Here is an 11,285-nt window from a genome sequence, read left to right as displayed (position 1 = left end):
TTTTTAAGACATTGTTTTCATTCTATATGCTAAAATAACATAATCTATCTTCAGCTATACCTAATATTCACACACAAGAGTGATATCAATCTTCTCAATTCTCATTAAGAAAGCAAATAAGCTTATTTCCCCCCAAACAAATCCAGATACCTATCAATCACATAAAAGTTTGAAGGCTCAATAAACTTTGATTTCATTTGTGCGAAGCCAGTGATATGAAACTACAGCTGCTACTATGTATTGTATTCAATTCAGATTCAAATGTATAATACAGCAGCAGTTATATGTCGCAAAACACTAACTTCAAATTCCCTGAAGCCCATTGCAACAACTCAACTGCATGTTTTGTCTGACCGACAGTTGGAAATCCAATGATATAAAATGTTATAGGACTTTTTAAGAGGGAAAAATATAGATATTTCTATAAGCTGCTACAAAGGAACAGGTATTTATGATTTATATATGGCTTAATCCTAAAAACTATTGATTTATTACATTTATCTGGACCCTTAAAGTAACAGTAACAGTTTTCTATCTGCTGGAAACAATAAACCACCCAGTGAGAGGTGAAATCACAACAGAGGTAGCAGTTCAAGCTGTCTGCATCAGTGCCGCTTTACCAAGATACTTAATCATTTTAAAAGATAGACACAATGGAGGGAAACCAAGTGTGTTGAGAAAAAGATGACACAGGCGGCTGGATATTAGGCCACAATGTTTATTCAGTAGTGTTGTTTCAACTTATAGGTACAATACTGTCAGCTTTTGTAAGACTAAAAAAAAGTTACCATTACAGTCATCCATGCTCACAGAATGCCAGTCAAGTCGTTTACACCCCTCCTTTGTGTACACACCCGCCTCGTGCTCTCCTTGAGCAAGAACATTTCCAAATGGTAGGCACTTTGAAGGTTTAAAACATTTGTGAATATACATTTATATATATTTATATATCTTTTCATATACTAATAAGCAATTAGACTCAAAGGTCAGGTCTCCTAATAGAGAGAAAAACAACTAAAAGAGTGAAGAAAATGAGAGAGGAAACAACATGATGTGGCCATGGTGGGGGGGGGGGGCTGGGTCTGAGCGGGTGGTGGGAGTAGAAATACTGTGAGTCTTTGGGTTGTTCAGTATAATTCAGTACCATAGGTGCTATGAAAAGAGCTGGAAACAAATGGGGAGAAGGGATAGTGGATGACAAGAGGATCACAGACATATTTAAAGAAGAGAAGAAGAACAGAGGGAGGGAGATGTAGAGAGATGAAGAGCTTCGTGTGGGTGGTGTTAAGAGTTTAGACGACGTGACAGCATCTACTTCACAAAACTGTACAGCTGAAAAAGGCAACTTCACAAACCTGCCCGACAACACACGTGCGTCTCTTAAGAGCAAGTTCAATTAGACGTAACATAAAAAAAAACGACAGTAACTTGTTGTCATGTGACCTTAACCCATGTGATGTAGCTACGTGGCTATTTTGCAGTAGCCTTATATGCGTTTAAACTAAGGGTTTTAAACCTGGCACACAAACTCCAAACAGAAGCTCTTTTGAAATGCCTGCACGGACCACTAAAAAAAACACAGCCCTCAATGTGAGTGTCTTTTCAAAGACTATTCAGACGTAACACTGGACTCTTACATTTTCTGTGCAGCCTTATTTATCAATCCCTGTGAGAGGGGTTTGTGTGTTGTTTGCTGCAGAGGTATGTGCTCTGCATGTGGGGATTGGGCCCCTGCCCCGTGCGTTTGTGTCCAAGCAGTAGCAGGCGTCCAGTGAGCAGATCTCTGGGCCTAAAGCATCAACACTGGGACAGGGACAATAACACCAGGCTACACGGGTGGCTAAAACAGAGTTGAGGGGATGGCGGGGGTTTAGAACTCAACTGGCCGTGATCCAATCTGATTAAAAAGAAGGTGGTGGTGAGGGTAAACAGAGAGGGGGAGGAGATGTTAGGGTGCTAGCATAGTTTGGGTGCAGGGACTAAACTCCAGCGACAGATCGGATGGGGGGGGGGCTATGGGCCACCACAAGCCACAGAGAAAGAAAACGTCACCCCAAAACACTCCACATACACTCCAAGCAGCACGATAGCAGTGGAAGCAGAAAGCAGTGAATGGGCAATGAGAAAGAGAATGCATTTAAATAGAAATTAAGTTGAGCGAGACATGAAACAGAAGCGAGAGTTGGGATTTTTCTCACGCCTTGACACACTTATTTTTATCTTGTTCCTGGTTTGTAAATAAAACGCTGTTGAAAAAAAGAAGAGAAAAAAAAGGCTACACTGAGAGAAAGAGAACAAACAAAAAGACATAATGAAACGGTCACGTTGGACTAAAAACTGGTGTGAGAGCAAATAATAAACATTGTAACCTGAAGGGAGGACATTTACATTGACCGTTAACAGCGTTAATATGAAGACCAAAGAGCTTCATCAAAACTACAAAGGCATTTTTTTAACATCAGAGAAAAGATAAATTAATGTAATACACCTTTAGAGATCAACAACAGACATGCTAGGACAAAAGAAAGTTGGATTGACAGAATAATTCAATTCTAGTATTTCCACGTTTACATTTTTTCTTTACAAATAACATACTGCTACAGTTAAAAGTAGTCAGCGAGTAGAAACCGCTCCTTTGACAGAAGACAGATGCGATACGTTTCCTCGCCTTTACAGATCCTGATTTTTTTGTTGTTTTTCAGCCTTTTCAAATAATACACAAAATGTTTAAATACACTGAGATTTGCCATAAAATGAGAAATGCTTGGTTTTCATTTTTTTTTAAAGAAGAAAGAAAAGGTCTTAATTACAATACTCTATGCAAAAGCTTTCCTTTATGCTATTATCCTTAATCAACTCAAAAACATTTTCTTGTTGTTTGTGTGAACAGGTTTGCTGTTGACTGTTGTTGACAGTCACTCGCGGTTTCGCTGATCTGATGACGGGATGGTTTTATGCATAAAACTCCTTGGTGGGGGCCTTCTGGTAGGCGGCGCCAGATGGTTTCCTCTCTCCCAGATCGTAGCTGCCCTCGTCCTTCTTCCTCATGCGGTAGACCAGGAGGAGGATGAGGAAGATGGCGAACAGGAAGCCGATCACGCCACCGGCAATAACAGCTGAGAGAGGAAGAGACAGAAAGGTAAGGGAAAGTCAAATATCGATATCTATGAAGAACGAGACCTCGAATGACCTAAGCCAGCGTTTTTCAAAGTGTGGGGCGCGCCCCACTGGCGGGGTGCAGGGATGTGATAGGTGGGTCGCGAATGGACACGATGAACGGGAGATTATTATTCTAATTTTTTTAAATACATTTTTTGGACCTCAGGCCGGAATCGAACCTGGGTCCTCGCGGGTGGTAGTGGACTGTTACAGCCGGAGACTCGCAACGACGGTGGACTGCGCTGTGAAAGTCCACGGCCCACCTATGCCAGAGCGAGCGGCCCAATGTCACGAATCATTTACAGACATATGTTAAAATCTTTCATACACACATGTGAAACGCTGTCTCTCTCACACACACACACACACACACACACACACACACACACACACACACACACACACACACACACACACACACACACACACACACACACGGGAAGAAAAGCAATGTGGAGCGGCACCTCAGGGCCGGCCCTTGGCATAGGCAGCAGTATAGGTGAATTCTAAGAGTGCATCAACCTATGGGGAGCACCGCATTTTTTTATTTAAAGAAAAAAAAAAATAATCATTTAAATTTCATAACAAAACAATTTCCCGATTTTGCATCAACAAAGTATATCCTATTATCTTAGACACTTTTATCCAAAGCGACTTGCATACTCAATACTGTGGGCAATCCCCACAGGAGCAATTTGGGGTGAAGTGTCCAGGGACACAACAACATGCTGACTGCAGTGGGGGTTTGAACCTGCTCCCCTGATCAGAACACCAACACACTAATCCACTGCGCCAAACGCCTTGTGCAATCGATTATGTCATAGTTAACCGTTTCAGTTTGCAACAGATTCCAATACAACGCAATCCCCCAGCCAATTATGAAAATTGAGGGGTGAAACCAAGTGGCAATTTTCTGAGCTGAATGTTGACATGAGTGCTGTTACTTCATGTCGATTGGAAAACTCTTTAATGTGTCTTGCAAAGGTTCATTTAACTTCTTCTAATGTGTGTCCTGTTGGTGAGTTTCCCTTAAGAGGGTATTAAGAATCCAATTCTTGATTGGTTCACAGAGCCAGGTTTTCCCAATGGTGGTGGATTCGACTCAGGCTGTATTACAATAAGGGAATGGGGCTTAGGAGGAAGAGGCTGAAGGCATTGGCTCATTGGCTAAGAAGTTGGATAAATAAAACCAATGGGGACAAACGGAGCACAACCAGTCCACCATGTCATTAACTACAGCCTATATCTGCTCATCAACTGGCTGATAAATCATCACAAAACTACAATATTGCCAGCCATCCAGCCACAAGACCATCTGATCAGATAATTGCAAAAATCGAATATGATTCAAATATGATTATAATTCAAGAATATGTGACATAAGATAACGTTTCATGTAACAATTGCAGGGGCACCAGAGGAGCAGCTATTTGCTGTTTTGGACTCTTCTAACAGTTGTGATGGTTATTTAAGATGTGTGTTGTATGGAAATGTTGCTGTACCCTACACTCTTTATCCGACATATTTGTTAACCAATAGGCCAACAGTGGTTTAACATTAAGGGTAATCTGAATGAAATGTGCCCCCCCGCCTCCAGCTTCGACCACGACTAATGCTCCTAACACGCCACATGGGCTTATTTCACTCTCCCTTCCAATTATGCTTGTATTCAGTTCCTCATTGCCTCCTCATCTGTTTAGGGTCTTTCCCGGTGCTACAATTGGCCCTCTGCTCCACTTTTCGTTTCCACACACGTTGACCGGCCCCATGGCCTCATGGGTAAATATCCTGGCAAACAACCAGCTGCTGAGCTACAAGAAGCAGTAACGCAATGCGGAGCAAATAAATGAAGATTAGATCAACGCCAATTATTTTCATGGAAGTCATACAGGAGATGAAGAGTAATGGCTATGATACAGTAGAAGAAGGGCAAAGGAGATATGGGCGATAACAGAGTATATTTATTATACATATTTAATGTAACCTCTGTTGCTCTCCCTGAGGTTTCTCCCATTTTTCCCTTTAAACTGGGGGTTTTCTCCGGAAGTTTTTCCTTGTACGATGTGAGGGTCTAAGGACAGAGGGTGTCGTATTGTCATACTGATATTTTGTACACACTGTGAAGACCACTGAGGCTGCGGCCACACGAGGACGAATTCGGTCGTTTGCGTTACTGTTTAGTGTCATATAGACCGTTCGGCCACACGAGGACGACCGAATACGGCACTAAACGACTGAGGAAACGATAACGGGTCCCAAGGTGGATAGAAAGGCATACGCAACATTTTCAGATCACTGATAGTGATTGCGCAATAGCCCCGCCTCTCCCCACCTCTTCTGCTCACCTCCGCTTACCCCGCGCCATTGCTGAAGTGTTTCGCCACCAACAACAATGGCGGATCGCAGAGTTGCTATCGTGCTCCGGACGCTATTGACCATGCTACAGTTGTTTGTGCAACATCTACAGCAATAATGATGAGGCAATAGCCCCGCCTCTCCCCACCTCTGCTGCTCACCCCCGCGTCAAAGTAAACTGCACCCTGAATTCAGATTATTTATCTTTCTCTCGATATGGACCTAAACGCGAGTGAAGTCTAAGAGAGACACGCAGCTCTGCTCACCTGCAGCTCCTCCCGCTGCAGCAAAACACACACTTCAAGTCAGATCATCACCCTTAGCTATTTTAATTACCTCTCAAACTCCCTAAACTAGTTATAAATATGTTTATTTGTACTGTCGGCCGGGTCACTCATTACTGGATCAGCTGCTGCATGAGACAGACACTGACGCTGTCCGAAGAGAGGGAGGAAAAAGAGAGGCTCCGTGTATTTTAATATTATATTATATAGAGTCGTTATTCATTTGTTTTAAAGCTCAATAAATAACAAAGAAGACCTTTGACCGGCACTTTTATCATTTTGTCCGGAAGATTTAAACTTTAATACACGACACGTTGACTGGCGAAAAACTCTGTTCCCTCGGCCCCCACCGCGGAGAATAAAGAGAAGGGCAACCATGACAACCATGCTTCTTCGCTGCTTTTGTGGAGGAAGTTACAGCGCCACGTACAGGCTCCTGCATATGTACTGCAGCTTCTCCAGCGGTTGGAGCTAAACGGCGCGGTCTCGTGTGGACAGACACTATCCGGATAACTATTGCGTGTGGACGGAAGCTTGTTTGCGATTGTGTTTGCGTTAATCCTATGCGTTTAGCCGTTTTCGTCCTCGTGTGGCCGCAGCCTGAGACAAATGTAACATTTGTGATATTGGGCTATATAAATAAACATTGATTGATTGATTGATATTTACAGGCCTTGTTAAAGACACTGGCAATACTCACTATCCTGGAGCAATATGCAAATTAAAGAAATGAGACTGTCAATAGGAGAGATGTGAGATGTTGTCTAACTGATGCTGTCCTGGTTTGTCCTCGCTGATGTTGTTCCTGCATATTGCCAGCACCAGATGGGTATCACAACAGAGTGAAAGTGAGGTGCCAATCAATGTTTGCCTCAGACACGTTGGCGAAGAGAGACGGCATTACAGTCATCAGAGAGGAATGTGATTTTCTCTCGGGTCATTTCGCTTCCATCCTCTTTATTTATTCAAAGCGACACACGCGCACACTTTAAACACCCACAATTCTGTGAGGTCCCGCAGAGGGACGCAGATGGACTTTATTAAAGATAATTATTTTGAGAAGTGTAATAGGTGGGAAACCCTCAGGGGATATATTTCCTGTTCTGTTAGCCATTCACAATAACTATGCTGACATTTTGTTACATATAAGAATTTGAGAATTATTACATGGCAAATTCAATAATTGCTCCCAAAGTGAATCAAATAATTAATTGGTGGAGCGTAAAACAGAAAAACACCTTAATTATGGGCTAAAATATTAAGAAATAGTTTGACATTTTGGTAATAGGCTTTCTTGTTGAGGTTAATTATACCAAGCTATACAATAAATATAAAGCCAACACTAATGTACTTCAGCTTTAAGGCTGGAAACAGGAGAAACCTGGCTCTGAACTACATTATTTTGCCTAGTATATTATAACTTAGCAATTCCCTCCATCCTGGTGGTATCAATCATCCAATCAAACTCATCATATCTGTGCTCAGCTCCACATGAATCTGACCTGGGCATCATCTCTAATGTTAATCTGATATACCATCTATTGTCCAAATATTTAAAAAAATACTTAATTAGGAACACAAACCAGAGTCAAACAAATAGTACATACTTTCTCTACGTACTAAGTAATTTTTTTGCAGTTCTTTTTGACACATACCTGCCAACACCTCAGTCCTCTGGAAAAGGTTTTCAGTGCGGACCTCGACGGGCTCCTTGGGGGACCCGGGGGTGCTCGTTGTACTAGTCATCTGGTTCCTCTGCATGTCCTCTGTGACTGGCACTGGGACCTGAATGAGGGAAGAAAAGAGGATTTAGTCTCAACTGGCAGATTACTTCTATAGCCCTTCAGTTTTTCTTGTCTCTGTGTTAAGTAGACTACGGTTTGCTTAAGTGTTATGGAATGAGTTCTTCCTGCAACCATCAAAACTGATAATATTTGAGAAATAGCTTGACATTTCGTGAAATATGCTTTTTGGTTGAGAGTTAGAAAAGAAGATGGGTCTCCATTTCATAAGGAATTACAGCCAAGTACCTTAGCTTAGCATGAAGAGACAGCCTGGCTCTGTCCAAAGGTAAAACATCTGTCTACCAGAACCTTTTAAGCTCATCAATTTAGATAACATCGTAGTGATATGAAAGTAATATCTCGCCTGCATGTTTCATCTCTACAAAACTAATCCGTAAAGATGTCTTTTAACAGGAGGTTATATTGTCGACTATGTCTTAGCCGCGTGCAGGAATTTCTGCGAGTGTTTTCATCCCTGTGAAGTTAACAAGCAGTCAGTGAAGGTTACGTGCCCCACCAAGAAATATTCTCACAACAACAATATATAAATAACAACATATACTGTTTCCAATACTGAGCTTTAGAGGTCCTGGTGAGTGGATATTTTTACCTTTTGAGGGAACGAGGCTTTCTGACCCTCGCTTTGCAGTTGTTATGCTAAGCTAATCTAACGGAAGCATGCCAGTAAAGCCTATAGCCACTGTTCAGAGAGAACAAATTGTAAGGATCCAGATTGCCCAAAAATATCAGTTCAAGACCTGAGTTTTTTCTGGGGGTCAAGGAAAAGGAGCAAAGTATCTGGGCCCTTGTTTCCTGTGTATAGGGTGCAAAAGACTCAAATGGAACTGGGCCAGGGCATTTGGCTAAGGGGGTAGTAGTGACAGAGGCAAGAGGGAAACAAATGGAACTGGGCCAGTTAGGCTTGGCTTTGGGTTAGAGACCATGACGACTAATCCCAAACAGATGTAGTATCCAGTACAGTACAGTAAGAGTGCATCCCACAGAAGTGAGATCTAGGATGCTTCCAAAATATGTGATTATGTCGGAGAGAGATCTAATCCTCCACGATTTGCAATGGAGCGAAAACATTGAGAACTGATGTGACCAGTTGATCTTTATTCTGAAAGCGACCTCATGTCTCTGTTATCACAGGGGATGTGATAACATACTGGGTCAGCTGGAGACATACTGGGGTACTGTGTCACTCTTCGTATTGTGTCTTAGTATTATAAACCTATAGCATATGGCACGAGGTAAACATGTTCCTTGATGTTTTTTATGTAATAGTCTCATATAGTTTGAAAACATTGCTCCTTTGCTTCGATAATCAAACAACTCTCGTACTTTGATGTTAAATATGAAACTAAAGCCAGGAGATAGTTATCCAAGCTTAAAACATATCGTATGCTAAGCTCAAGCTAAGCTAACTTCCTCCTAGTTTCAGCTTCATATGTAAGAGAAATTCATTTTATATTTTAAAAGATTGGATACTATTTCAAACTGGCTTTTATCAAAATCATCAGCCATCTTATTTTTCTTTGACATATCTTCTTCATTGTAGTTTTTTTTTTTTAAATATTGTTAACCTGAGCCCCACCTACAACTTGGTGATATCATACGTTTGGAAACATTTTCCTTATTAGAAGTATAGAGAAGATAAGTTCATTTTTAAACTGTAAAACACTGCCCATTACATTTCATGGTCCCATTTGTTTCAAAAACGTCAGATTGAATTAAAGTTGGCTGCTGTATCAGGCTGAAACCTCCCGTATCAGACGGGCTGTTCTTCTTACCTCTGTTCTGAATGGTTTCCTGGGTGTGATGTCTCTGTCCCTTTCTTTGACTGTGGCGATCTCCACCCTGGGGGTGAAATCTTTGGTGGAGTCCTGGGTGGGTTCTGCTGCATTGGGCTCGATATAAACCATACTGACAGTCACTGTTTCCAGCACCACCTCTTCACCTACACCTGGGAGAAAGAGGGGGACAGGTAAATAATGTATCTTTATTAAAAGGCACAGTAAAAAGTCTAAATCTGGTATTACAATTCATGTGTAGGGACAAAATGTAAAGTGTATTTGTACAGATCGGTAAAATATGGGCATTCATGCTATCAAAATGAAATACCACACTTACTTTCACGGCCTTTCTATATAATGTTGATGCATTTTTTACAGTTTAAATCTCCAATACAATACAGAGTGGAGTACAAGGGGTATATTCACAGTGTTGGAAGGGCTATTTAATCACAGTCCTGTCCTCTTTTTAACTAGCACAGAGAACAGTTACATCTGACCAATGAATGACGGTTGTTAAGGTGCTTGAAGCCGGCACAGCAAAGGAGCTAATAAAAACGACATGTAAAATGTGCAGACTTCCCTCAGGCAGTCTGGGTGACAAGGCAATCTCAATTAAAATCTAGTGAGAGAAAGACAGAGGCGGCGATGGAAATAATAGACAAAGAGAATAAGAGACAGGAGAGAGATAAAGAGGACGGAGGGAGGTAGTGACACTTCAGTCTGCTGGTGAAAGATGCAAAGTCTCTACGTTCGCTGCAGCTACCTGCAGTAGACTTGAAAATGAATGTCATAACGCTTCTGGGTAATTGCCTGCTGAGCTTGCAAATGTGTCTGTATCTTCCCCCAAAGACTGAGAGTATGTGAGGATGTGGAACTTACCTGAGCCAGACCCGGAGTTAAAGTCATCATCGTCTTCAGGGTAGTAGCCTCCTGAGCCTGTGTCATCCAGGTACAAGTCGTCAGCCTGAGAGGAAGTCTTGGCTGCGTCTGCTATCTGCAAAACAACAAGATAACAAGGACGTGTCGTTTTAATTCACATGTCTGTTAATAGAAGCCTGCACCGCATCACATCCAGTGAAGACCTTGACTATTTTCACTTCCAACATCTGCATTTTAATGAACAGTCTAGTGGTTAAGTTGTTATTTGTGCTAGTAAAGCATTTATTAAAACCTCTTTGCTTTGACCAACACTTTACTAGATGATTATCTAAAAGAGGATAGATCTAGGTGTCTCTGTGTGTGTGTGTCCTTCGCATATCTCAAGAACTGTTCATCCAATATTTTTCACACTTGGCAGATGTATTGCTCACGGTCCCAGAACTTGCAGAGTCAAAGGTCACATCCAAGTATTCATATTTTGAATAAATAGGGAATCAGTGCTCTGTGCAGCAGTTAGGCATGTTGTTCCCAGCTGGTCTGTACAGCTATCTGACAGCAGTTCATTGTTGCTGCTGAAAGCTTGATTAAGTACAACAGAACTGTAATTAATATTCCTTGATTCAACTAGCAACAGCTACTTTATCACTTTATTTAAAAACATTTTGTATTATTATTTAAATGTTGTATTCTATTTGTTCTTTATTTTTACCTTGTGTGAATCCTGTTTTTAACTCTGACCCTGTTGCTGCTATAAACGCCTGAACTTCCCCAAAGGGATAAATAAAGCACATGGCCTTCTGGAAAAAGCCTGGTGGTGCAAAATGTAATGTTGTTGTGACTCTACATCTAAAATGTCAACCTGCTAGTGCTGAAGAAAGTCAGGGTATCAGCCCTTATATATTATAAGGGGAATACAAATCAGATTAACAGAATTAACTCCAGAGCCACACAGCCATTTTAAATTGGACTTAAATGATGCACAGGTGACTGTCCAATCACAACATGTAGCTCCTCCCACATCATCGTTG

The 11,285-nt window shown here is 41.5% G+C and overlaps 1 protein-coding gene across 1 annotated transcript in view; it reads right to left on the bottom strand.

The window, feature by feature from the left end:
* Positions 1 to 702: 702 nt before the first annotated feature.
* sdc2 (syndecan 2) overlaps positions 703 to 11,285 on the bottom strand; it is a 55,229-nt gene continuing 44,646 nt past the window's right edge. The window contains exons 2-5 of the mRNA XM_034094509.2: positions 10,258 to 10,372; positions 9,376 to 9,548; positions 7,454 to 7,583; positions 703 to 3,116 (exon numbers count right to left, since the gene is read on the bottom strand). Coding sequence (XP_033950400.1) covers positions 2,953 to 3,116; positions 7,454 to 7,583; positions 9,376 to 9,548; positions 10,258 to 10,372 — 582 coding nt within the window. The 3' untranslated portion in view covers positions 703 to 2,952. The remainder of the gene's footprint in view (positions 3,117 to 7,453; positions 7,584 to 9,375; positions 9,549 to 10,257; positions 10,373 to 11,285) is intronic.

The sequence above is a fragment of the Pseudochaenichthys georgianus genome, chromosome 11 (assembly GCF_902827115.2).
Source record: "Pseudochaenichthys georgianus chromosome 11, fPseGeo1.2, whole genome shotgun sequence".
Taxonomy (NCBI): Eukaryota; Metazoa; Chordata; class Actinopteri; order Perciformes; family Channichthyidae; genus Pseudochaenichthys; species Pseudochaenichthys georgianus.
The sequence above is the reverse complement of the archived record's forward strand: the minus strand, read 5'-3'. Positions and strand labels throughout refer to the sequence as shown.